The sequence below is a fragment of the Trichomonas vaginalis genome, chromosome V (genome assembly GCF_026262505.1).
Source record: "Trichomonas vaginalis G3 chromosome V, whole genome shotgun sequence".
In the NCBI taxonomy this organism is placed as follows: Eukaryota; Parabasalia; order Trichomonadida; family Trichomonadidae; genus Trichomonas; species Trichomonas vaginalis.
This window is the reverse complement of record NC_067207.1, coordinates 3,031,502-3,059,332: the sequence shown is the minus strand read 5'-3', so window position 1 is coordinate 3,059,332 and position 27,831 is coordinate 3,031,502. Positions and strand designations below refer to the sequence as shown.

The following is a 27,831-nucleotide window of genomic DNA, read 5'->3' as shown; positions in this document are numbered from 1 at the left end:
GAAAAAAGAGGTGAAAAAACAGGTGAGATCTCACCACTTCACCTAAATTTATTTTTTCACCTCTGACAACGTTTATTTTTAAGTTTATTTTATTATTTAGCGAGAACGTTTATTTTTATGTAAATGACAGAACAAAAATATAACATTTCTACTCAGCAGGAATGAGACCCTTACTGACTATGTATTCGTTTAATGCTTGATGAAAACAATGGTACATATTATCGTATGGGTATACACAGCGTCTGTTTCCATCGTCGTCGTATATGTAGAGCTCAAATCCAGTCCAACCTTCTTTTGTACAATATGTAGCTTTATTTAAGTATGCATTTATGTAGATAAGGCAATTTTCTTCATCGCTCCAGAAATAATTTTTGTTCTTTGTTGAAATAGTTTTCGTTCCTCTGCGACCATAAGGAATGTATGCAATGAACTTTGCGTCATAAGGGATTGTAATATATTCAGGGTTTCTTTCATCGTCAATGGGTCTGTCTTTGTTAAAATGCATGTTTCTCAGTTTTACTTGAGTTTTGAATAGTTCACGGAAACGTTCTGGGAAAGAGTCATAGTAAATGTAGTCGGACATGTCTTTGTAATGAAATAAAAAATTTAAAAAAAATAAAAATAAGGTTATTTTTTATTTAGTGAGGACGGTAGTGAATTCGTTAGTGAGTTCGTTAGTGAAGTCGTTTATGTGTCAGATAGTTTTGTAAATATTTAAGGTTAAGTTAGTGTTTGTGTTTGTGTTGTAAAATATATGTTACCAGTTTCGTAAAGTGTCAAAACCGTTAAGTGGTGTACGGAGGCGCGCAGTGCCACAGTACGCAACTTAGGGATACTAACTCCATGTCGTAGTGGATCTAGATGTTTGAGTGGCTTTAGATGTATGAGTGGTTTTCAATGTCAGTGTGGATCAAGATGTCTGGGAATAAAAGTAAGTTGTAGGTTAATATAAGTTTGATATTAATGTAAGTATGACTTAAAATGTAAGTCTCGGACGAAAGTAAGTCTGACTTGAAATGTAAGTCTCGGACGAAAGTAAGTCTGACTTGAAATGTAAGTCTCGGACGAAAGTAAGTCTGACTTGAAATGTAAGTCTCGGACGAAAGTAAGTCTGACTTGAAATGTAAGTCTCGGACGAAAGTAAGTCTGACTTGAAATGTAAGTCTCGGACGAAAGTAAGTCTGACTTGAAATGTAAGTCTCGGACGAAAGTAAGTCTGACTTGAAATGTAAGTCTCGGACGAAAGTAAGTCTGACTTGAAATGTAAGTCTCGGACGAAAGTAAGTCTGACTTGAAATGTAAGTCTCGGACGAAAGTAAGTCTGACTTGAAATGTAAGTTTCGGACGAAAGTAAGTCTGACTTGAAATGGAAGTCTGATTCTAAATGTAAGTTCTAGACTAAAGTAAGTCTGATTCTAAATATAAGTCTGATATTAAGATAAGTTTGTAACTAAAATTAAGTCTTATTCCAAAAGCAAATTTAATTGTATAATAAGTCTGGATCTAGAGTAAGCCTTAGTCTACAGCTATTCTGTGTCAAAAATAAGTCACGAACCATAGTAAGTTTCGGACTAGAGTATGTCTGTAATTCGAATCATTCATATTCTTCAATTATCCCGCCAAAAAAATTATCGTCTTTTTATCATACCATAGTTTTTATCAATCTCGTTCTACTAAAAAAACCTTTATATTGGTGATTTCTTTGTTAAACCCGTATTTTTTCATGTGAATCTTATTGTATAAACTCTAAAAGTTCAATTTCCGGTCGAAAAAAACTTGAAAACAATTTGTATTCGACGAGTTAAAGAGCTCTATTTATTCTAAATTTTCCAAAAAAAATTAGATTTCGTTTTTTCGCTTCAAAAAATGTTGTTTTAAGTTTTAAAATTTGTAATTCAAAATTTTTTTGGAAAGATTTACGATTTTTTAATACTGCGAATGAGTTTTATTTTACATACTCTATTGATAAATCATATTTTTGTCGAGATATAACTTTTTTTAAAAAAATTATATGCAAAGAGTGTTATAGAATTCTAGAAGGTATAGTGCATAATTTGAAGTATACTATCAAATAAAGAAATTTTACAGTTTTTTAGTTTTATTTAGATGTACGTTATTTTAGATGGCTTCGTCGAAAACAAAGCATGTCTGTTAAGTTTATTCTTAACATGGTAAATAAAATGGCAACGAAGCCCAGTGTACTGCGTCTTATGCCGTAGTTTTTGTTATCTTCATACTCAAATACAACAAATACAAATAGATTTATTACGAAAAAACGTATAAAACAAATGATATATTTATTTCTAGACAAGTTGACGAACATGTAGCGCAACTGTATCGCTTTAGAGAACAGTTCTTCCAACACCTACTCATTCAGTGAAAGATTTAAGAAGAACTCTTACTCGACCTTAACTACCTACGCTTTGCTTGAACAATTCCCAACGAGGTTACTATAAGGTTGCAAGTCTTGTCAAAATGTAGTATGCAATACGTTGGGGAAAAATAGATATATACGAACAAACTACTACAGTCTAGCAACTAGTCTTTAAGTGTAATGTATTTTTGCTACAAAGAGCTCATAACGAAGTCAAATTTTGCAATTTGATGTCAAAACTAGCTAGTTGTTGAATCAAATAGCGTTGTGACTTTGTATACATCACGATCTTGTGGTATCAGAGCTGTACTGCTGCAGACTAATTCAACTAAACATGAGCAAGATTGGGATTTCTATTCTCTGGGGTGCGAGGCTCGTCCAAAGTTCAAGCAGCTACAGTGTTTTGGATCACCTAAAGAATTTTGGGAATTCAGTTATCCGTTACTACTCTTAAATTAAAGTAGAGCACTACAGCGAATCAATCGTAATGCCTAGTCTCTCCAGTAACAAGCTGATCTGCTATATTAACTTTAAAGCCAAATCGATTCACATTGTTGCTGGTAAGTCTGATTGCTTCAGATAGAGAGCATGAATTGCTTCTTTATCATCTAATCCCCATCCCCCTTGTTCCCGATTGGATGACATGGACAATTCATCTTTCTCTAACGAAACAAAATGACACTTTTTGGCGGCTTATTGACTCAGAAAAATTTGAGAGTTAACGAATAATTTTGGCGCCAAAAATAATTTCTCTTAATTTATTAAATTTAATATACGCACATCTATAAGTTATGCTATTTTTTCTATTTATTTTGTTCTAAAATTCTAAATATTTTTTTTTCATAACATAAAATATGATGTCTAGTCTCATTTACATAACAACATGCCTTAGAATAGGTTTTTTATTCTTTTTGTCACTTTAAATTAAGAATAAAAAGATAATTTAAATTGAATATTTGCGATTATTCTCACTAATGCTGCTTCCTCTTTTATTAGGTAGACAACAAAAAGTTAGCCTTGGACTCCCATATCAGATTTTTGATTGGTTGCGTATATAATGAGCTGGGATTGATAGACGAAAACCCAGTGAGAAAATTTTTGACGCCATATAATTAAATCTTTATATAATTATATCTTAAGCCATAATTACAGTAAACTCTACCTTGGTTCGTCTAAAATAGCACATGTGATCCACAATCATTAATCTTTTGCAAATTCATAATTTTTCAATATTATCTCAGAATTATTCAATCAAGTTATGTGTGAAATTTGTTTGGTATCAAAGCTCATTTAACATTTTACACATGACATTTAACAGTTATAAAATAAATAAAGAATTAATCATTTTTAGACTTGTTTTGCTTACTACTTTATCATATCTATAGTGTCATCCCTCTTACCTATCGCGATGGTTCAAATCAAGTTGTTGTAAGCTGTTCATCAGATTCTAGTCGCGAAGTTTTTATTCCCAAAAAAGTCACAGAAATATATAGCGAAAGTTCAAGTGTTTATGCATTTCAAAACTGTAAAAATTCAATCTCGTCACTTAGATTCGAACCAGATAGCGAGCTTTTCAATCTAAGCAAATATAGTTTTTATGCAACTAGTCTAGAATTAGCTGATCTCAGCGAATGCAAAAAACTTACATTACTTGATCAATCTGTCTTCCAAAACTGTAAATCCTTGAAAACAGTTATACTTCCTCCAAATATTACAAGTATAGGAATCGAATGCTTTCGATACACATCCAATTTAACATCAATAGATTTACCAGATTCTGTGATTAATATTTCAAAATCTGCGTTTTCGAATTCTGATTTAATAAGCATTAATATATCGCTTGACTCTAAATTAGAACAATTGGATGAGAGTTGCTTTGAAAGATCAAAACTTTCTTCTTTTTTTATTCCTCAAAATCTCAAAATAGTCTATTCAAGAACATTTTATTTGTGTCCATTAGAAAATATAACAGTTGATTCAAGAAATAAAATCTACAAAAGTGATAATACATCTTTATTTGTCGGGCCAGGTAATTCCACATTATTTAAAGTTGTTCCAGCATATTCAGGTGAATATATTGTTCCTAATTTTGTATACTATATTACTGAATTTTGTTTTTATCAATGTAATATTTCATCTTTTCAATTTAATGCCAAAGTAGCATCAATTGGATTAAATGTGTTTGGCGAATGCTCGTTATTAACAAGAATTACAATCCCAGATAATATAAAAACCATTGGAAATGGAGTATTTTTTAAATGTACCTCTATGACAACTGTTGAATTGCCGGAGAATCTAACAAGGCTTGAAGCATCTGTATTTTCTTTATGCACATCATTAAAAGACATTACAATTCCATCAAAAGTATCATATATTGGCGAATCATTGACAAGCATAATAATTCCAGATAAAGTAACATCTATTGGAAAATCTTTATTTTATTCTTGCAAATCACTATCAAGCGTTATTATTAAAGGAAAAATAACTTCAATTGGAGATTACACATTTGCTTCTTGCAGTTCTTTAACAACTATTGAAATCCCAGAGACTGTTAAAGAAATGGGAAATGGTGTATTTCAGCTCTGCACAAATCTAACAAATATTACATTCATGAACAATGATAACACTATCTCATTTAAAGATAGAATTTTCTATCTCATTCAACACCCAATAAATATATCTATTCCTGGAAATTTGGATATATCCACAAGTTATAAAAATCAAATTCCAAGAAAAAGTCATTTATATATTACAAGTGAAACAATTTTAACAAATCCGATTAAATTATATTTTGGTCAAAAATCAGTTTATATTCATTTCTAAGGTACAGAAAACATTAGAGATACAACAACCATCGAAGTAATTGATTATATTGGTATTCCACCAAGAAAATCCCAAACTAAACCAAACAAAGCTTACATTAAAGTTAAGATTTTACCCAACGTTTCCATTTTGCATTTCCTGAAATAATAAGTTAACATGTTTAAGAGAACACGTTTTGAAAATAGCAGAATAACTTTAATGACATGAAACTGATTTTTGAGTAAAATATAAAAATGGCACCAAAAGGCAAATTAATGAACCTCTTAAAAAGATTAATAAAGCATTAATGTTTTAAAACGAATTAATATCATTTTTTTAATGATTTAACTTTTTACACACATTTAAAAAGTACATTGACGTGGGCATCTTTCATTTTTTATCACTCCAATAAAAACCAGACCAGTGCGCTATAATTATGGATATAAAGTTCAATGTATTATTTGTAAGTTTTTAATTTCAATTATTTGCATAGATAGATCTATTTTAATTCAATGTATGCGCATTCATTATATACCTTATCTATGTAGTCATACATCTCTATAGGATATTTCCCATTAGGTTTTTAAGATGACAAAATTGAAGCACTTAAACTAGTCAATAAATTGAGTAGCACGGATCTCAATAAGGCAATGATTTTTGCATACGAAATATATTGACTATTACCAATATATTAAAAATTCAGCAATAACAACCCTTGAAACATAATAATCAATGAAATTGATAAAAAAATTCAAATTGAATACTTTACATCAAATTATTGGCCAGATGAGTTTTGCTGTAAGGAAGCAACTCCAATTATTCAGCGAATTTCAGAATTTATCAAAAACAAATCATACAAGCAAAATAGCTAAAAAGCTTAAAGAAATCGAAGCAGTTCATGGACTTCCAGCTGAGGCACCTCCAGTTGTTGATTGCACTCATATGATTATGGCCAGAGTTAACAACGACAGAGATAAAGAAATAGAATTTGCAAGAAAATTAATCGCAACCAAAAATATGGAATACACAATCATCACAGAATTGTTGGCCACTTTAACAGCTTATAACTTATACTCTGACATCGAAGAACTTTACAAAATTTTAGCGTTTGCAATGAAAAACAAAGCAGAATTATTCAGAAATCTCATGGGTTTGGAGTTTATGAACAAAAACTATAAGGAAGCACAAACAAGTGCAATGTCAATTGTTCGCCTGGAAAATACTGACGCAAATATTGGTACAGCAGCATTTGCTTATTATATCTTAGGAAAACAAGAAAATAATCCAGTTTTCTTCAAGTTTGGCTTAGCTTTCATTGAAAAAGTCAAAAACCTCTCTCAAGGAGTTATTCAGCTCAAGATTAACCTTCTTGATGCAAATTCTAAGTATCAAGAGATTATTGATTACGTAAATCAAGAGAACGTCAAGGAACTCTTCAAACCAAATGATCTCGTACTCCGCCGCGCTGAAATGGAAGCATATAGAAAATTAAATAAGCTAGAAGAGGTTGCAAACTGCGCAGCTAGGTTCTTAGCAGAGTACAATGACGATTCTATTGACGAATGGCGCCTTGTTGTTCAATATCATGCAGATCCAAAATCATTGATCGAAAAATACAAGAATGGCATCAAGCGCGGACCATATCTTGCAGAAATAGACCTTGCTCTTAAGAATGGTGAAGATATTGCTCCATTGTTATTGCAATATTCCGATAGATTTTTGAAGAAGAATTGCGTATTCGGAGATCTCAAGAAATACTTTACTAAAGAGATTTGCAGTAAGATCCAAAACATCAGCGACCCTGCTTGCAGCGCTTTTGTCACAGGAAAATTAAATTTCGAATCTTCAGAGGGCAGATTGGCCGCAATTGCAGGCGAATTCTACTTATCTAAGTATCTCGAAACAAAAGATGTCGAACAGTTCAAACTCGCAGTCAATGAAGCGAGGAAGTTCCCCGACCACCCAGACTCTCAATTTTTGTTCATCAGGTTATGCGGTATTGCAAAGATGGTTTCAGCGGAATCAGCTGCCTGGGAACATCTTAGACTCGAAGGTATCCAGTACTTCAGCCTTTCCTCGACAATTGTCACTGATGCAATTAATAATTTTAATGTTGACGTTTTGAAGGAGTTCTGCAACCACGGAGCCTTCTATTATTCAAAGTCCATCCCTAACTTCTCAAGTGCTATCGATAAAGCATGCCAACACTTGAATTATTTCAATGTTGAATCAATGATCAACTTCTGTCAGCAGATTTTCTCCCATTCGATGCATTATCTCTTCTGCTCACTAGATGCCATATTCAATGTTATAGATGGCAAGTATTTCAACTACGAATTAGACAATCTTCAAATACTCTCAAAGATAGAGTTATTCAACAAGACAGATAGAACAGTCCTTCCTATCTACTTCGATAACGAAAACTTAAAGAATGCAATGTACCCAGAAATCATTGAAAAAGTCCATAATTTCGGTGCAGTTGCAAGAACCCTCTTGTCACTTTTCCTCGAAAAAAGTGACACATCCCTTGAAGAAATCAAAGCTCCTGAATGGAAGCCATTTGTAGAATACATCAAGTCTGAGGGCAAAGTTGTTCCTGAGCAATGCAACATGTTCACACTTCTTTGCATTTGTGCTGCAGCCAAGAAATTCAATAAAATTGCCGAACAGAAAGAGAAACTCTCCAAATTACTTGATGAAGCATCTAAACCAATGCAGGTAGATACTCAGATGCTTACAAAGGATCTCGAAGAGAGATTGGAGAAAGAAAATCAGAGCATTAACAAATCTATCCAGTTTATCCGCAATTTACTTCAGTAATTTTTATAAAATCTTAATGTTTGCTTCAATGAAACTATTTTTCTTCTCTTTTTTTTTTGAATCGCATTTTTTTTTTCAAATCCTTTAAATGACGAAAATTTATATAAATCAGTTTATGGAAGTCATATGGTTTATTTAGATTTGATAGATAATCATTAATTCAATAAAATTTTTCAATTTGATTGTAAAAACATTAGATAGATCCATATCTCAGCGAAAAATATTTCATATGTACAATGTACCAGATGAAAATAACAAAATAACATCAAATAATTTATTATTGAGCAATGTTTTTTGTTTTGAAATTTTTGAATACACTAATAACATTTCAGAAGGGAACTCCTTGAAATCATGTATAGATCACAATTTTCAACAAAATTTTAGATTCACTCGAGAAATATTTGAAAAGTGAAAAATAACGTGAATAATTTTATCAAAAAGAATGGGTTGTATTGTTTCGACGCCAGCGAAAGTACAACCTTATTCTTATGCAAAAAAAGATACTAAGCAAGTCTCTAAATCTACAAATACTGGCAAATCTTCAACACGAGTTGAAAAATCCGATCCAAATAAGGATTATTTCAATCAACTAACTGATCAGGTGAATACGATGAAGTGTCCACCAGGAATGTCACCAGTTGTATGCTTAAATAAAGACAGTTTTCCAGTAGTTTTATCAGAATTGTATCTATCAGATGAAGAAGTTGTCGAAATTCAATTACCAATTGTTGCTGCATCATCTTCAGATAAAGGAAGAGTCGGATGCATCTCACATATATACTTTCTCGTTGATACAATCTTTTTAGCAGAAGATAACTCAATTATGTTCTATAATATGATGTCATGGCTAGCCAGAAAGAATATTCTTAACACGAGAGTACTTCTCATCGGAAAAGGAGCAACTTTCAAAGAATCAATTCATTCTTGCTTTTTAACACAAGGAATTTCTGCTCATGTTGGTACGATGGACTCAGATTTTTCACCATATGCAGTCGTAGTTATTGCTTCTGACACAGATTTATCAATTAACAGATATGATCAAAAATTACGCGATTATGTTAAAAATGGAGGTGGTCTACTATGTCTTTATGCACCACCTATCGATGAAAACAACCAAGAAACCATAATGAACCCATTTTTGATGGAATACGGATTAGCTTTCTCATTATGTGTGCTAAATCCTCATTCTAGTAGCAGAAACATAGTATCCATATCATCCTGTTACGAAATGGTTAGCTATTGTCATCTAATTCCAATGGCAGAAGATTTTAAATATTTAGCATCGCAAACAGACTTAGATACAGCTCAATTAGACGATCTAGTGACCGCTCTTAGATACCACGTTATCGTTTGTGGGCCGAACCAATACGATATCCTCAGTGATATTCTTGATCAAGCATATAATCACTTAGTTAACACAGGATACAGGACTGAGCAAGGTCTATGTCCTTTACTTAGCCATTGCATCATGTCCACGCTCATTCCGGACCTTGTTTCCAAGCTTCCAGCCAAATACATCAAAGCATCACCAGATGCAGAAGATTTTCCAGGTCTATGTCCAAATGCGACCGTTGAAAACCACGAACTTGAAGTCAGACTGCACGAGGAAAGCTGGATATCCACAGGATTGTGGCTTCCCGCCGGTTCTCTTGGCGAAATTATTTCAGATCCAGAGGACAAAAGCATTTTCAGCATCCAAATCGGTTCCCACACAGAGTCTCTTCTCTCCAGACAAGGCCCGTGGAAGAGATGGCCGGTCGTTTCAAAGACATACGACATTGACCCATCAGGAAAAACAGAAATCGCGTCACCTTTTGGCGGAATTGTTTACATAACCGTTCGGGAACTAAATGAAGAAACAGACAACAGAGTTAAACTGAAATTCAACGGTTTTGTGAGACATCCACGTGCTGTGATCAGGAAACCAGAAATCTGGGAGTCCAGTAAAGATTACCAAGTTCCATGGGGCGAAATGTGTTCGAAAACAGTAATTTTTACACTTCCATCAGATGAAATTCGGAAAATTACAGATATTGACAAAGTTCTTGAACACGTTGATAAAGTTGTTACTCATGTATTAGAGTTCATGAATGCATCAATGAACAGACCATACAGAGTAGTTTTCGACACACAATTACCAGGTGATAAAACAGAATCTGAATACCCAATTGTCTTGGATATCAAAGATCTTGATGATATCATTAATAATTACAACAAACCGACTGTTGCTATGTTTGAATTAATAGCAAGAGTCAGTTTGTTATCAATAAGAGAAGCTTATTTCGATAATCTCGTTGAAACAGCAATTTCTAATTTAGTTGCTTGTATTATTTTCAATGAATTCTTCCCTGGATTCGATCCAAACATCTTTAAGGATTATAACTTCCCTCCTTTGTTCGCTGAATTATGGGTTTTGCATCAGCATATTAATCAAGGACTGATTAAAGATTTGTTGGCATTGTCTCAAGCACCAGAAGCTCCTTATTTCGATAGCGATGAAGATATGTGGACTCAGTTCGTTAAAGATGTATCTGTAATAGGAAAATACAATTTCACTAAATTGTTAGAAAGAGTTAGACCTATTCCTCTGAACTTATCAAAGACATTGGCTGAATTACCTAATCCTCCTATTCGTGTTTGTAATTAAATGATTTTTTTTATTGTTTTGTATGAAAAAAAACTTCGATTTATATTAATACATTTCAATTCAATAACACTATATAAGACCTATTTTCATCTGGATTGATCAAAGGCTTTAGCAGAACAACATAGCACGCATATTCGTGTTTGTAATTAAATGATTTTTTTTATTGTTTTGTATGAAAAAAAACTTCGATTTATATTAATACATTTCAATTCAATAACACTATATAAGACCTATTTTCATCTGGATTGATCAAAGGCTTTAGCAGAACAACATAGCACGCATATTCGTGTTTGTAATTAAATGATTTTTTTTTATTGTTTTGTATGAAAAAAAACTTCGATTTATATTAATATATTTCAATTCAATAACACTATATAAGACCTATTCCTCTGAACTTATCAAGGACATTAGTCGAACTAAAAAAAAAACGAAGTTGAATTACAGACTACAGGGCACACTTAAACAAAAAAGATGAACTTATAATATGTTAAAATGTGTTTACTATGTAAGACCAAGTAATAAACTAGTCAGATGAATAGATTGATAGAAATAATGATATGATGAACAGTCTTTTGAGCAATGGAATAAGTATGGAATGAAAATTGGACAAATAGAAGTGCTCTCTAGTCGTGTGATGTTAAGATTACAAAATGTCTTATAAACATATTGTTCTGTAACGAAGATAGTGATAGTGACTCTTTGAATGATTCTGATTGTTGTATCATGCGAATAATCTTTTGTTCCATTATAATATACACATGCATGAATCAAATCAAATGTACCTTCATATAAAAAGTTCATTCCATGAAGATAAATCGATTTAATATTAGGTGAATTGAAAAAAGAATGATCCCGCGAAGAAATTTTTTGTAAAACTAAAATTTCCAATTTATCATTATCAGAAAATGCTCCATTTTCAATATTACAACCACTAATGATTAATTTTGAAATCTTGTTGTTTCTGAAAGAATTTTGTGGAATAGATTGGAATGTTTTCTTCAATGTTAATGTGCCGCTGATGTTGCATGATTCGAATGATGATTCATCAAGACGTGTGCATGAAGGGAAGTTGAATGTCGTGATTGATGAACACAGCATGAATGATTCACGTCCGATTGTCTTGATGATGTTTGTGCTGCTAATCTTGAGATTTGTGCATCCTTTGAATGCACGATCTTGAACTGTTACCAAGTTGTTCGTGTTGAATGATTCTAAGCTGCGACAATTCATGAATGATTCTTTCCCAACTGTGTTGACTGAAGATGTATCTGGGATATGCATGAGATTGTAACAGTTGCGGAATGTTCCATCATATATGGTGTTCATCGTCCAAGATGGAACATTGAATGTCTCCATATGATGACAGTTATCGAATGCATTAGGACCGATTTCAATCAATGTTGTCGATGTGAATGTGATGAGTGATGTGCATCCTGAAAATGATGAATCTGAGATAGATGCCAGCATAGGAAGATTGATCGACTTAAGAGATGTGCATCCATTGAAAGCATTTGATCCGATGTTTGTGACACGCGATGAATTAACTTCGATCATACCAATGCAATCTTTGAACGAATTTTGTGGTATTTCTGTGATGAATGATGAATTGAAGTTCTTCAAAGATAAACATCTTTCGAATGGCAAATATCCTAATATTTTAACATTGAATGTATCAATATCTGCTAAACGAAGACAACCATAAAACGCCGAATCACCTAATACTGTTATATTTTGACACAAAACGCATTCTAGATTTTTACAACTCTTAAAGCACCCTACACCAATCTCTGGGACAGATATTGCAGAAAATCTTTCTAAAGATAAACAGGATGTAAATGTATATTCACGCAAAGATGTATTTATAATTGAGTCAAAAAATCTGAGGGAGTAACAATTTACAAAGACCTTATCTCCAACTTGATAGACATTTGATGCATCTATTGAAGTTAATTGTTGACAATTACAAAATGCTCTTCCATCAATTGTTGTGATTCCATGTGCATCAAATTGTTGAAGACTTGAGCATCCTTCGAAGCAACTTGAACCAATTGAAGGTATTATTAACCCGCTGAAAATTGTAAGTGAATAACATCCTATAAAAGTATTATAAGCCAATGATGTATTTAGAACTGATCTAAAAGCAAGTAGTGAGTGGCATTGATAGAATGCATGAGTTCCAAGGCGAAACACATTTTCTGAGTTAATAAATATTAATTTCTTGCAATTATAAAAAGCACTTTTATCAATAACCAAAATGCTTGATGCTAAAACTCTTTCAAGGTTTTCACAATTTATAAAACAAGTTTCTCCAATTGAATCAATTGATATTGCTGAGAAGTTTACAAGAGAAATGCATGATTTGAATGAATCTGCAGGAAGAGAAGTGTTTATTGATGAATAAAATGTTTCTAAAGATTTACAACCTTCAAATGCACCGGATCCTACAAAATAAACTTTAGATGCATTTAAATGTCTCAGTTTATTGCAATTTGTGAATGCGGCATCTTTTATAACATTGATTTCATTAACATTCAAAGATTCCAAATCATAACAATTCTGAAAACAATTTTGATAAATTTCAGGAATAGAAATTCCTGTGAAATTTTTAAGCCTTTTGCAAAAGGCAAAAGCATAATTGGGAAGCGATGTGTTTAGTATTGAATTGAATGATTGTAACATGTAACATTGATAAAATGAGACTGGACCAATTTGAAATACTTGAGAGGAATCGAATTTTTTTAACTTCTGACAATTACAAAATCCTCTTTCGTATATGATATTTACTCCTCTTACATCGAATATCTCAAGATTTATACATTCTTTAAAACAACAAATCCCTATAATTGGAATTGATATTGCAGAGAAATTCACAAGTGATCGGCAACCAATAAACGCATTCTGTCCAAGAGAGCTATTTATTATCGAATTAAAAGATAGTAATGAATAGCAATTTGTAAATGCATCATTGCCTACTTCATAAACTTTTGAAGCATTGATATATTGTAATTTTTGACAATTCCAAAATGCATATTGTTCTATTTTTTGTATATTATTTCCATAAATATATTTAAGATTTGTGCAATTATAAAATGCAACTAAGGAAATAATTGACGTTTCACCTACATCAATATACTCTAATGAAATACAATTAACAAAAGCACGCCCATTTATTTGATTGATTGATGGTATATTAATGTTTGTTAATGAATGACAATGATAAAAAAGCTTCTCTGCTGCATATCTTATTAAACTTAGATTTATCTTTTTAAGATTGATACAATATTCAAAAGTGTCCTCGCATACTTCAAAAACATGAGTTACATTGAAATCTTCTAGGTTTGTACACTCTGAAAATGCAATACGATAGATTATTCCCACTTTATTTCCTTTCACTGAAGTTAAATTTGTGCATTTTTTAAAAGCAAATTCACCAATGTACTCAAGTTCATTAAATTCAATACTAAATAATGATATACAATTCATAAATGAATAAGATTCAATCTTCTTCAGTTTCGAACAATTAATGGATATTAGGCGGAAACAACCATAGAATGCATATGATTGAATTTCTGTAAAGTTATTACCAAATGTTAGATTCTTCAATTTTTTGCAATTATAGAAATCGGATTCTCTTATTATTGTAATTAATGGAATATTTATAAGTTCAATATTATCACAGTTTGAAAACTTGTTTGGTCCTGTTGCTGTTTCTAATAGTGGTAAATTTATTTCAATCAATGAACTACAACCTGAAAACATTCCATTACGTGCTAAGCGAAGAAGAGGACAATTGATATTTCTCAATCTTGTGCAACCAATGAAAGGAAATTCTAATGCAGTCTCTAATTTTGGAAAATTAATTTCGATTAATGATTCGCAGTTTTGGAAATCTCTCGATAAAAGTGTTTGAATTGAAGGCAATTGAATATTTTTAAGATTGTAGCAGTTGCCAAAACAATACGATGAATCACTCCCTGTGACTTTATTAACAAATGGAAATATGGCTTCTTCAAGATTGATGCAGTTCCAAAAGCACTTTTCATTGAGAGTTTTGAGAATTGGGAATTCAACTTTCTTGAGTGTTGTCAGCATTGAGAAAGCTTCTCTCTCACCAATGCGAACGCATTGATCGCAAATGAGTTCTGTGATAGGCGAGTTAGAAAACATGTTTTTATCAATGTATTCGATTGGAGCTGTAACATGTATTTTGTTGAGATTCGGACAATGTGAGAAACATCCACTTCGATATGATGTGAATGTTCCTGATATTTTGACAGCCTTGAATTCAGAGCGACCAGAAAAATCGGGAACTTCGCCATCTCCTGAAATCTCATAAAAACCATCTCCAATTAGTGTTTCTGAACCATGCAGTGAGTGATGATTTGAATATACTATCCCAAAATCAAATTTAAAGAGAGACATTAAAATATTAAACAATTTAATAGAATTATCTTAAGAAAATTAGTTTAAACTAATATCTTAATATTATTTTATCTTAATTTAATATCTTGCGGATATTACAAAATCCGCAAAGCTAATATCAATACTATGGTTTCATTAGAATCTGACACTTTTTGAATGATTCAGAATAATCGTGTTTGAGATGATGTAGATGGCAAACCCAAATTTTAGCTAAAAGTGACAGGGAAAAAAAAACGTTTAGTATTAAAAAAAAAGACCGATGAGAGCTTCGTTCGAAATATAGAGGGAACTGAGAATGCGCAACCATTCTCAGGGAATATTGGATGCTATTCCCGTTCCCTCTGTATGGAAAATTGAGGTTTTCAAAGGGAGTTAAAATAATATCAAATTTATACTATTTTACTTCAAAATACAAAAGTATTTGACAGCTAAAATTAGTTACTTTAGCAAGCCTATCAATACCCTTTTACGATTATTGTTACTTTTTCGAAATAAAAGTAAAAACAAATTTATACTAATTTACTTCAAAATACAAAAGTATTTGACAGCTAAAATTAGTTACTTTAGCAAGCCTATCAATACCCTTTTACGATTATTGCTACTTTTTCGAAATAAAATAAATTTATTATCAAAAACCTTTTTTTTCTTAGTAAAAATAAAAATGTTATTTTATATCAAGTTTTTATTCATAAATTTTTATAATGTTGTATAAATTTGAAGGTGGAAATCTGTAATAATTTTATCTTGAAAAGACTTGGCATTCTCAACAATGAATTGAGGGGTATTGCATCCAAATTCTGTAATTTGCGTGAGAATACTAAGCTTGATTTCCATTGGGATACTTAATTTCGAAAAATACTGGGTCATTCGTTTTTGAACCTTTGCTGCCTTGACAACTTTATCAAGTAGGTCATCTAAACCCAATTGAAGCGTATTTAAGTTTGCTGATGAGTTAACTATTAACGATTTAATTTTATCAGTGAGCATTATACATTTTTCTGTATCCAGTCTGATTGTAGACTTTTTTGGCTTTTTTTCAGATGGCAACGGATTTGGAATTTTGTCTCTGAGCCTTATATCTTGAGAAATTCTGTAAAAAATGAAGGAACGATAAAATCGATTAATTTCATCACAAATCGATCAAATCTCATGAAAATTGTTCCGCCAAAGTAGTAATATTTAATTTTTTTGTTAATCGATTCTGAAATGTTATTTGTGAGAGCTAAATTTTCATCTCTTTCAGCGGCTGTCCATCTTTCTTGGTTTGATATCCATTGATTTTGTATGTATTTTGAAAATTCTGGGAATTTTTCGGCTATTTCCAGAATTTTTTTGAACGTTGGTTCAATCCATTCTTTCTTGCCATTTCTGCCGTATGCAAGATAGTTCATTTTTGTATCTAATATCAATTTGTCTGAACTCTCAAATGCATAATCTTTCAAATTTTTTCTGAACGCCCTCATTACATGAACTGCACACCAATGAAGGATAACTTCTGGAAAAGAGTTGATAATCGCATTTTCGATTTCTTGTGCACAATCTGACATAAAATATTTTGGTTTTACTTTTGCCCAGTTAAAAAATGCCTTGAGACAGAATGCAATATTTTCTGAAGTGTTTGGATAAACGACAAATTGAAAAATTGGGAATGCATGTGTATTTGGAAATTTGGCTGATATCATGTAAAACAACATTTTAAATTCAAGTAATGAATGGGTTGCATCAATAAAATGCTCTTTCACAATTTTGATTATGTCCAGAAATTTGAAAGAAGCATAATAAAAGATTAATTTCTTTGGTTTGTTGTAATTATCGACATCGAAATAAATTAAATCTTTTGGTGACTCTTGTTCTTTGATACCCTTAAATAATTGAGTTGACTTGAATTGATTATCATCGTACTTTTGAATACCTTTGATCTTTTTATTTCCTTTTTCCTGAATTGTTTTCATTTGATCTGAAGATGCATTCAAAAAAGATGGCCTGTTAAGTGGATCATCCAGATCAAGTTTTTTGTCGCATTCAATTTGAGCCATTTTCGGATCACCCCCCTGTTTTATAAAATTAATAAGTACCCGACGATAGCATTGTGATAATGTGTGGTATTTCTTTGTCTCATCTTTGATTTGATTGTGATTATGTGTTCCATTATATTCTGTTAGGATATATTCTTCATCATCCTTTAGAAATGAGATACATGCTTCACATTTATCTGCACTGCACCTGAATTTTAATTTTGTTCCCCCTAAATTTGGATTTTTTTTTAATTGATATGGACAACCTGCATGGCATTCGTTATCAATGACAGCTTTCATAGCATCTATATAAGATAGCCTTTCTTTAAGTTCGCATGGTGCATCGATATGCATCAAAAAAAAATGAAATGAAATTTCAATATCAAAAAAAGCACAAAATTTGAAAAAATTCACAAATCTCGGTTTCTGAAAGAAAATGGCCTCTTAAACTTTGTGCATATATTCATCTATAAGACACATTTTATCCATATATTATTTAGCCAACACAACTTATCTGGTATCGAGAAAATTCAAAAAAAGCACAAAATTTGAAAATTGCTCGGTTCTACATTCAAAATAAATTTCATTAATTTTTACGTACATATTAAGGTACTTATCTTCTACATATATAATCTTCATTAGATATATACATGATAAATAAAATTCATAAAACATTAAAAATCAAAAAATTAGATGAACCTTGGCAATTAAACTTTATTAAATAATAGTTGTTTATAAATTATATTATATTATCATTTAATATTATTTTGATAATGAAGATTTTATTTTGCAATAATATAAACGAAATTTTTTACCTTATGAACTTTTGATGGAAATATGCAAATTTAAAATAATAAAGAAAGCCGCGAGCGAAGCGATCGGCTTAGGTCTAAGATTTTGATTCAAATCTTTGCTTATATTCCTTAAATTCTTTATGAAACTCGCAACAGTTCCATAAAAAATTTTAAATTCTAAACTGTCGCAATTACCGATCGGTAATCACACCCTTCATGGGTGTGTCACTTTTTACAAGCGTGTCACTTTTAGCTAAAATTACTCCTACTCAATTTCAATGAGAGTATATAATTTTGGAACTAAGCTCGTTTTCATGTGTAAAGTCCCCATTTTGTGTAATATAGCTGAACCTCCCTATAACCCAGCTTTGTCTTTAATATTTGAATAAAAAATATTATGAATCTTGAACATTTTGTGGAAATGAAGTTTGCTTATACCAATATACTATCTGTGTTATGCGTTAATACATATTTTGGTTTCTCATTTTTTGTTTTGGAGAAAGAAGAATTATCTGACAAACGTGTTAAAATCTTTCTCCATAACAATGATCAAAATAAACAATCAGATACACAGCAAGTAGATTCATATGACGAGTTTTTAAATTCTCTAGACTTAACTTGCATTTTATCACCAGATCCTAAGATTCGTTTAATAGAATTGAGAAATCTTTCAGCAGCACTAGATCGAGGATACGATATCAATCAAATTGATCACGAAATACTCGAGCTAATCTTTCGCCGTGTTTGTAATGGAAATTCAGATAACAAAATCATACAGGAATTACTAAATATTCTCGCATATATTGGCTTCTCATCCGATGAAGTTTGTACCGAGCTACTTCCAACAGGTTATTTAGATTTACTTCTCGATATTTTATCTGTAAATCACGAATCTTCTATTATAACACAATGTTTAGATTGCATACACAACGTTCTTTATGAGCATACATTAGTTTGTCAGACATTAGATGCCGCAAATATCATTGAAGGTTCAATTTTTATTTTTGATAACGCTTTGGAAGAAAACGATTACTTTATATTCCCTAATAGTAATAATCCAGATCAAGAGAGAAGCTGTATTCTGCAAAGTAATCTAATGCTTCTCTCAGATTTAGTTTCATATTTTGATTGTAGTCCATTTTTCGATAAAATCGGAGATATCCTCATAGAAATTTCCCAAATCAATGAAATCTCTATCAAAACTTCTTTAGTAAGGTTTATTTCAACAGTTTCTTATTATCATTCAAGCCACCAACTTGGATCGATTTTAAATCCGGATTTCATATCGTATATTTGTTGTTCACTCGAACCAGACAGAAACGAGCTAAATAATACGATTTTCATGGCATTAAATAATTTATGCCATTCGAATCCAGAAATAAGTAATTTGGTGGTGGGGTCACCAGTACTAACAGTTGATTTCAATATTTTTCATCTCCAAAAACGTGAAATCAAAAATTATTTCAAATTAATTTCAACTTTATTTGAATTTTCGCAAGATGTTTCAAATATTATTCAAAATATTGGACTAATATTGAATAATATTAGTCCTTCTTCTAATATTTCATTTAAAATTACGAAAAATTGCTGTTATGCAATTTCTAATCTAATTTTAATGAAAAATCAGGATGTGATGAATCCTTTGATTGACTTTAGAGAATATATTGTAGATAATTTTATTGCAATGCTACAATCTAATGATTTGAATTTAATTAAGAAAATTCTTGAGTCAATATACTTGTTAATGAATTATTCAAGAAATTTCTGCTTAGATAATCTGATTAGAGATGATTTTATGCAGAACGAAATACTAGAAACAATTGATGAACTGGATCAACCTCCAAATAACGCTGATTACCATGAATTGATAGAACTGATAAGACAAGAATGTAATTCTGAATAAAATATTTGTTTGTATCTCATATTTTTTCGATAATTTTTTTTTTATGAATCAGAAATTATAGATTTTAATAGTCTCTTTAATTTTACATTTCACTAGACAGTAAATTCATATGAGCTCATATTATATGAACAGAATTTTGTTTAATTTTCAATAAATTCTAAATTATTGATAAAAAAAACTTGTTTAATTTAAGGATTTAAGGTGCTGGTTCGGCTTGGTCATCTTTCTTCATAAAAACGAAGAACTAAACAAGAACGCCAACAATAACTGCAATAATGACAATGCAACTAATTGCAATGCCTGCAATTGTGCCCTTTGGAATTATCAGGTTCATTTGTGAGATCAGCTTCATTTGTAAGATCAGACAGTGCATAAACACCTACTTTCTTTGGAATCCATCCTGCAAACTTTGGGAACATCAGTTTATCGCCTTCTTTTTCTGAGGTGTATGAAAGCGTAGGATCTGCTTTTTCGTTTCCTGCTAAAACTCCGAATGGTGCTGCCAATGTTACTTCTGTATGGAAGCTTTCGTCAGCTTTGGAATCAGGTGCATCATTCATAACCGTCATTTGAATTCCTTCAGATTCAGCCTTAAGGGTGCACACGAGAGGATTATGTAAACTTCAGAATTTAGAACCTTATTTTTAGGCATTATCTTGGCTACCTATTTAGGCTCGAAAAGCAAAAAATATCAAAAAATACAACTTGAGTCCATTATGACCCTTTCATGGAGGTAGTTTTTATCCGCTAGTATTTTCCCTTTGAATCTCTTTACAATTCGAAATCAAATTCAAAACTCAGTAGAAGAAAGGAAGAATCGACTTACTACGGTTGTAATACGAATAAATACATATATTTAATTATTTTTATTTACATAATAATTGTTTGAAGCTCATATTCCATCAAATTTTTAAATAAAAACATTAAAATGTTGAAAATGTTCATATATTTTAATAGGGTTTTGGCACTTTATTGAGGAATTACTACATACATAGTCGAACTGAACTTGATATTTTGAAATTTAAATTATTTATCAAATTAAAATTTAACTTGAAATTTATAATTATTTAGTCATATTTTGCATAATTCTAAGTAGATTTTGTAAAAAATCAAGAAAGAAAAATTTTAACGTGCTTTATTTTTTCTTTTTTATAATAATACATATTATTATATAATTAACATATTCATAATGTTTCACCCTTTCAAAAATATAATCCTCCTCCTCTCAAATAAACGTACATACGGGTGGCCTCTTTTTTCAAAAAATTAAAATTTGAAATTTTGGGCTCAAATATTAGAGATTTTTTCAACCTTCAACGATATATGTTGTCTATATCAGACCTCCTTTCTTTTTGATACTTAACATTGTTCCTAAATCTTAGCCGTTAAGGCTGTTATGAAAATATTTTTTTCGAAAAAATTCGAAAAAAATTCTTAAAATTCAAAAATCCCTTAATTCCTGAGGATAGGGTTGTACAAACTGGCACAATTTTGCGGGCCGCGTGCCAGCTCCTGGCAGGCGGCCAAAATCAAAAAAGTGGCCAAAAATCGGGCCTCGTGGCGTGAAAAGGGTGGAGCCCGAAGGGCGACATCCTTTCCACGCCACTCGGCCTATGACCACAATTATATAATATGCTCATTATTATTTTTTTCTTCTTTTCTCTTCTTTTTTTCTTTTTCTCTTTTCTTTCTTCTTTTTCCCTTTTCCCTTCCTTTTTTCTAGTTTTGGAAAGGAAAAAGTAAAAAATTTAATAATTAATTTTATTACTATGAAAATATACTTTTTAGCTTATATTGTAAGCTGTGAGAGTTTTAAGTGATGGAAGATATAAATCAAATTTGAAATTCAACAAATCTTGTTATGATTAAGTTGAATATTGTACTCTAATTAAGAGTTTTCAGTTATGAACTCAGGTATTATATAATAAAAGTATAACTCAAGATAATAAAGAGGTTTTTAAAATGTATATCTGAAAATCAAACTACCATGTTTGATATGATTAAGTTGAATAATGTTATTTTATTAAATGGTTCAAATCTGTGAAATCGGCAATTACAAATTAAAGGCGTAGTTCAAAAAATTAAAGAGATTTTAAAAATTTAATATCAGAATTAAACTAAAAAAAGGATTTAGTTATTTCAGTAATTATCAGAAAAGGTTAAAAAGATAGGGTAAGTAATGAGACTTGAGTGAGATGTGAGAAATCATATGTAAATAATTAGATATCTGATGAGTAAGGTAGTAATGAGAGTTAAGATCTGGTTAGTAAGGTAGTAATGAGAGTTAAGATCTGATGAGTAAGGTAGTAATGAGAGTTAAGATCTGGTTAGTAAGGTAGTAATGAGAGTTAAGATCTGATGAGTAAGGTAGTAATGAGAGTTAAGATCTGGTTAGTAAGGTAGTAATGAGAGTTAAGATCTGGTTAGTAAGGTAGTAATGAGAGTTAAGATCTGGTTAGTAAGGTAGTAATGAGAGTTAAGATCTGATGAGTAAGGTAGTAATGAGAGTTAAGATCTGGTTAGTAAGGTAGTAATGAGAGTTAAGATCTGGTTAGTAAGGTAGTAATGAGAGTTAAGATCTGGTTAGTAAGGTAGTAATGAGAGTTAAGATCTGGTTAGTAAGGTAGTAATGAGAGTTAAGATCTGGTTAGTAAGGTCGGAGAGTTAAGATCTGGTTAGTAAGGTAGTAATGAGAGATCTGCGGGCAGTAATGATACATCTATGAGTACATAACTAAAACCTGAGTTCTATGAGCGAAATCTGAGAGCTAAAAGCCGAGAGATCTAAGGTAAGTAATGAGAGAAGAGAATTTGAAATTTTACAAAATACGTTTACTCATACAAAATAATTCGCATTCTTTTATAACGAATCTCAATGCCAATTAATACATAAAACAGATTTTAGCAATCAATTGCAAGATTTAGAAAGATTTTATTTATAATCTCAGCCAAATTAACAAATATTTTATTGATTTCGTAAAAAATAGCAATAAAACATAAAAATATGACATTCTATTTTCCAAAAAAATTTCAAAAATCATTTTTTCACATGAAATTTATATTTTTTTATTTTTTTTTTAAATTTTGAATTTTTTTTTAGAATTTTCAACCATGTCAAAAGTCGGGATCTACAAATGTATTCTCTTTGACATAGGATAAAAACATCCTTTCTTATAATTTCATTGTAAAATAAAATTTTCTTAAATTTATTGAATCCAAACTCAACTTTGCAACATTTTATTATCATAAAAACTAAGAAACATCAGGTAAACTTCAATTTGGAGAGCTTAAAATCATATCTAAATTGAAAAATAAGGGGAAAAAAATTGTAAAAAAAATCTCATTAGATGGGGCAAAAAGTGACTTTTTTAATGTGTTTTTTAAAAAAATCGTGCCAGCTGGCCAAAAAAGGTGTGCCAGCAGGCGTGCCAGTTTGTACAACCCTATTATAGCATATCCAAAAGGCAAGGAAATCTATCAGAGAAGCCTTTTTGACCTATCGTTGCCCTACCTCTTATGCACACATAAATTTGAAAAGGTATAATTAATTTGAATGATCTGAAGAATTAGTTTGAAACTCAAGAAATAAGTGCAAAAATCATAGATTAACCTTTTATTTTTGCATTTGCATTTTCATAGCTTTACATAATCGAAAGAATATGTTGTATAGATATGTCTATATATTAATTATTCAGTAAAAATTATTGTAAAGAAAAAAAGCATATTCAATATTAATACTATATTCAAAAAATTCACAACAAATCAAAAATCATCATTTCACATTTTATATCTGATGAAAGTTATCATCCGAAGATATGTAAAAAAATTCATTTTGAGCATACGGTATATTCAATTTCACATTTGAAACCATTTTCAATTTATTCCCCTCTCTTAGATAACAAAGTAATTCACCCCTGAAAGATATTAAGAAAAAATCGTTTTTTATTACTGTTCTTTTTTGTTTTTCAAACCACCCTCAATTTTTACGAAATAAGTTAAATTTTTAACCTATGGAAGACTCATCAACTACTGCAAGCCGTAACATGGACTTTTCAATGTCTGTTAGTAGTAGGTATCAGGGTTTAATAGACATACCCATAGGCACTCAAGTAATTGATGCGATGGTTTCATTTTTCAATTACCTTGATAACTACGCTCCAAGAATGCCATTTTTGTACAATTTTGTATCAGTTGTAAGAATGCTCCAATTGATTGGCGGTGCGTTCATGGCAGCAAATAACGATATCTACGACCCTAATACTATCACATATAAAGCGATGAGTATCCTCACAGTTACATTTCACTTAATTCCTGTTCAATATAGACTCGGAAACGAGTATATTATCCTTGATATTGTCAGTTTAATCTTGTTTCTTTTTGGTATGTATCTTTTAATCACAGCTTGGATGTACAAAACCACAAGCAAAGTTCCAAAGATCTCAACCAATGTACTTGCGATCTACATTGCCGTTGGACCTTTCATTTTGATCCCAATTTCTGTCCAATACTTTGGTCAAATCATCAGTTCCCTTATTGTAGGAAGAACAAAAGATGTGGTATCAATTGTATCATCGATTATAGGCATTTTAATTGTAATTCCATATCTATGGATTATGGTTAAAGCATATTTGATCACTTTGACATTCAGACCATGTTCCTTCATGTCAATCGAAGCAAGTCCGCAATGGAAATTCTTTTTCACTACTTTAATTGTCACTTTTGTTTCTTCCTTAACAACATACTTCCAGAAATGGCCATCGTTAGCGATGATATGTATATCAGCCGCCGGATATGTCTATTGTGGCACAACATGCTTCAATGGAGGAAATTTTGTTTTGGAATTACATCAAGTCATGGTTTTAGGTGGTTCTTTCCTCGGATTCATCTTATGCTGCATGAACTTATACGCACTTCTATCATTAAAAAGATGGAATGAAATATTCTTTGAAATATTTATTGCAATAGCTGTCGCTTGCTTCCTTTTAACACAAGTATACGTACGACTAAGATACAAACGTGACCTTGTCATTCTCGATAAGTCCGAAGAAAGCCAAGATATCACATTATTCGTATCAAAAGGAAAATTCAGAAGAGTTGTTGGTACAGGATACACATTTTGCCATCCTGCATGTATAAACTTCTCAGTTTTCAAAGCAGCGATCGTTGAATGGCCAGAATCAATCGATCTTTGGGCAGAATACGCAAAATTCGTTGCAATTTACCCAGAACTTACACCAACATTGATATACATTGGACAGAGTATCAATGCTTTGAACCTGAAAGACTCAATTTCAACAATTATCATGTCTAATATTGGTTATATCATGAATACGCGCGAAACAAAGATTACACCTACTCTCACGAGTAAGATCTCAAAGCTGAACAAAGTTTTCAACAAAGCGAAGAATCGTATTCGTAATATCTGGGATTTAATTCTTCAAGGCTCAGTTGCTGAAATTAACCATGCTATTAAATCAGCAAATGAAGCTGTAGAACTTGCAGATGTCGAAGTTAGCCAGTTAAAGAGTCTTTATCCTAATAACAGATTTGTTGCTCGTCAATACGCCAAATTCCAAGGCGACATCAACGCAAACGCTGTAGAATACAAGGTATGGATGGAGAATGTCATACAACTTCAAGCCGGTAAGCAAGTTTGTGCAGATATTGTCCACGGATTAGGAGTTTTCGTCTTCCCGAGCCTTCCTGAGAGTGTTGAAGGTTCTGATGGCAAAAACATGATGTCTCTCACCGAAATGGAGTCAGTTGAAGAATTAAATGACGAACAACAAGCCGAAGAAGATGCAAACATCGAAGTTTTAGCAACCTTAACAAGGCAAATTGAGAAACAAAGGATTCCTGCCATCAAATGCATGTATATGTCTACATGTTTAGGTTGGTTCTTTACTGTTTTTGTTCCAATTTTAGCATTAATCATTTATTACACAACATTCAGGGAAGATTTGAATGCACCTTTAGTCTTCATGTACGGTATATCATATATGAGGAACTTACTTAACATGTTGGCCGCATTCACAGCAAAATTCTTGTTCGAGGAACTTCCCGATCCGAAATCACCTGAAGAAAAAGTGACAGATGTCATTCATTTACAAGAAGGATTTCCATTGACCGGATTTGGTGATGACGTGAGATCTAGGGAGATCTTGAAATACCTTGCAGCACAAGTTTCATCCACAAGTTCAATGATGTCATCTCTTCGATCATATAAATTTGGCAACGAATTATTAGAAAAAGCTCGAGATATGGTATTTGGATCCACCATTGTCTTTAACTTCTACACAAACCGGTCGATGGAGTATCCAATGAAGTCATCCGTTGCACAGATCGCAGCAATGATTGCTACACACATTGGATCATTGATTACTGATGATGAAATCACATATGATGATGCTCGCGGATCAGATTATTTGACAGCAACAAATAACAATGATCTTGCAACCGAACAAATGAGCTCAGCATTATTAGTCTGTTTAGAATACATTCTCAAACAAGATGAAAGCCAGAAAGCATGGATTATCTCATTAATGGTTTGTATTCCTGTCGCTATCATCATTACATGGATTGTCACATTTAATTTGCAGTACAAGAAATTGAAATCAAACAAAACAGAGATCATGAATGTCATTGTTACACTTCCAAAAACAGTTATATCAACTGTTTCTGCATCATTCAATCATCTCAAAAAGAATTCAGCATCAACAACAGAAACGAACCAAACAAATGATGATGCTAATTTAGAAGATATGTCAAGACAAGAACAAAACATTATTAAAGTTTTTTCACAAATTACGGATGGCTCATCTTCTACAACAAGTCAATCATGGAATATGCTTTTCTTTGTTGGAATTGTTATTTTAGGCTGTGTTGGTTCCTGTGTAATTTTGTATTGTTATTTCCAAGCATCTAAAACATTAGTTTTCTCAAGCCAACACATTGATAATATGTTTGGATGCAGTGGATATTTGTATTCAGTTTTCAGTCATTTGTTTAAAGTATCTCTTCAAGAATACGATGCAGCATTTCATGATACAACAGTTGATCTCGCTAACGAAATTGTCATGATGAAAATGAGTATTCCCAAGTTTATTGATTACTTCCATAAACTTCGATTGGGCGGAACAGGAGAAAATCAGTTACCATTCACAGGAATGACTAATGCTCTCAAGAAAGCATCATCAATTATTACATGTCCAGATAAATTGGATCCACCTACAACTATCCCTGAAAGTGCACATTGTTTCACTGCTGCAGTTCAGTTGTATTTGACATCCGGATATCTTTTGAGATATTTAGCATTCATTTCCATGGAAAATATTTCTGAACGAACTTAATCCTATCCCTAATGATCCCGATTTCGAACAGATCTGACAGATTGGTCCTATAGAATTATATGAAGCATTTTTCTATAGAATTGGAAAGACATTAACAGAAGAGATTATGTCAGGAATCAACAAATACGGAACAACGATTAAAGGTGTTGGAATTACATGTATATTAGTAGCAATGATATTAATGTTTATGGCTGTTGCTTTAATACACAAAGAAGATATTTTGTTGACATTCACAATGAGATTGTTATTGTTCTGTCCTCCAAGAGTTGTTTTGAGTAATTCAAGAATTATGGATTTGATTGCAGGCGATTATGAAAATAAAGATGCAGATCAATCTGCAAAGCATCTTGCTTATTCTAATGAAGTCGTTAATAAACTGAATGACTCAATTATTGTCATACAAGATGATGAATCAAATAAGATCATTAACATTAACACTGCTTTCGAAGAAACATTTAATGTTAAATCAGAAGATTTGATTGGAAAAAGTGCAAAAGAATTCTTTACACAAATGAGAGATTCCAAGGAAAAGTTGAGTCAGCAACGACGACAATAACAAATCTCCAATTTGAAAAAAGATGAAATACAGTTTTCATGGAATTCACACCTGTTGTTTGTTCAATACAACAAAGATTATTTCAGGAAGAGATAAAACACAAAATATTTTACATGAACAATTAATTGAAGAGAGAAGAAAGAAGTCTGA

At 31.6% G+C, this 27,831-nt stretch overlaps 9 protein-coding genes across 9 annotated transcripts, besides 8 other annotated features; 5 read left to right on the top strand and 4 right to left on the bottom strand.

Moving 5' to 3' along the window:
- Nucleotides 1-841: part of a mobile genetic element that runs on past the window's edge.
- On the bottom strand, nt 149-583 carry TVAGG3_0269720 (uncharacterized protein; the record flags this gene model as incomplete). Its single annotated transcript, XM_001322004.1, has 1 exon — nt 149-583. One exon carries the CDS (start codon nt 581-583, stop codon nt 149-151), a length of 435 nt encoding a protein of 144 aa, XP_001322039.1.
- Nucleotides 584-841: a terminal%2Cinverted (terminal inverted repeat of Maverick-2 transposon ID:TVAGG3_0269710).
- Nucleotides 842-5,956: 5,115 nt separating this feature from the next.
- On the top strand, nt 5,957-8,020 carry TVAGG3_0269700 (N-terminal acetyltransferase-related family; the record flags this gene model as incomplete). The annotated part of the gene is made up of 1 exon (XM_001322003.1): nt 5,963-7,996. One exon carries the CDS (start codon nt 5,963-5,965, stop codon nt 7,994-7,996), a length of 2,034 nt encoding a protein of 677 aa, XP_001322038.1.
- Nucleotides 8,021-8,438: 418 nt separating this feature from the next.
- Nucleotides 8,439-10,643, top strand: TVAGG3_0269690 (peptidase M60-like family; the record flags this gene model as incomplete). Its single annotated transcript, XM_001322002.1, has 1 exon — nt 8,439-10,643. The coding sequence occupies one exon, from the start codon at nt 8,439-8,441 to the stop codon at nt 10,641-10,643; it is 2,205 nt and encodes a 734-aa protein (XP_001322037.1).
- Nucleotides 10,644-11,062: 419 nt separating this feature from the next.
- Nucleotides 11,063-11,105: a mobile genetic element.
- Nucleotides 11,063-11,105: a terminal%2Cinverted (terminal inverted repeat of tvBac_105 transposon ID:TVAGG3_0269680).
- Nucleotides 11,106-11,129: 24 nt separating this feature from the next.
- On the bottom strand, nt 11,130-15,188 carry TVAGG3_0269670 (surface antigen family; the record flags this gene model as incomplete). The annotated part of the gene is made up of 1 exon (XM_051228548.1): nt 11,145-15,065. One exon carries the CDS (start codon nt 15,063-15,065, stop codon nt 11,145-11,147), a length of 3,921 nt encoding a protein of 1,306 aa, XP_051098278.1.
- A 69-nt stretch (nt 15,189-15,257) lies between these two features.
- Nucleotides 15,258-15,287: a terminal%2Cinverted (terminal inverted repeat of MuDR-3_TvMULE3 transposon ID:TVAGG3_0269650).
- Nucleotides 15,258-18,145: a mobile genetic element.
- On the bottom strand, nt 16,139-17,101 carry TVAGG3_0269660 (MULE transposase domain-containing protein; the record flags this gene model as incomplete). Its single annotated transcript, XM_001322001.2, has 1 exon — nt 16,139-17,101. The coding sequence occupies one exon, from the start codon at nt 17,099-17,101 to the stop codon at nt 16,139-16,141; it is 963 nt and encodes a 320-aa protein (XP_001322036.2).
- Nucleotides 18,116-18,145: a terminal%2Cinverted (terminal inverted repeat of MuDR-3_TvMULE3 transposon ID:TVAGG3_0269650).
- A 126-nt stretch (nt 18,146-18,271) lies between these two features.
- On the top strand, nt 18,272-19,777 carry TVAGG3_0269640 (armadillo (ARM) repeat-containing protein family; the record flags this gene model as incomplete). Its single annotated transcript, XM_001322000.1, has 1 exon — nt 18,272-19,777. One exon carries the CDS (start codon nt 18,272-18,274, stop codon nt 19,775-19,777), a length of 1,506 nt encoding a protein of 501 aa, XP_001322035.1.
- Nucleotides 19,778-20,064: 287 nt separating this feature from the next.
- Nucleotides 20,065-20,337, bottom strand: TVAGG3_0269630 (uncharacterized protein; the record flags this gene model as incomplete). The annotated part of the gene is made up of 1 exon (XM_001321999.2): nt 20,065-20,337. The coding sequence occupies one exon, from the start codon at nt 20,335-20,337 to the stop codon at nt 20,065-20,067; it is 273 nt and encodes a 90-aa protein (XP_001322034.1).
- A 35-nt stretch (nt 20,338-20,372) lies between these two features.
- Nucleotides 20,373-21,244: a mobile genetic element.
- A 2,542-nt stretch (nt 21,245-23,786) lies between these two features.
- On the top strand, nt 23,787-25,492 carry TVAGG3_0269610 (guanylate cyclase protein; the record flags this gene model as incomplete). Its single annotated transcript, XM_001321998.2, has 1 exon — nt 23,787-25,492. A coding segment is annotated over one exon (1,706 nt), but the record flags the coding sequence as incomplete, so codon positions are not given.
- A 487-nt stretch (nt 25,493-25,979) lies between these two features.
- TVAGG3_0269600 (guanylate cyclase protein) lies at nt 25,980-27,115 on the top strand (the record flags this gene model as incomplete). The annotated part of the gene is made up of 1 exon (XM_001321997.2): nt 25,980-27,115. A coding segment is annotated over one exon (1,136 nt), but the record flags the coding sequence as incomplete, so codon positions are not given.
- Nucleotides 27,116-27,831: the final 716 nt, after the last annotated feature.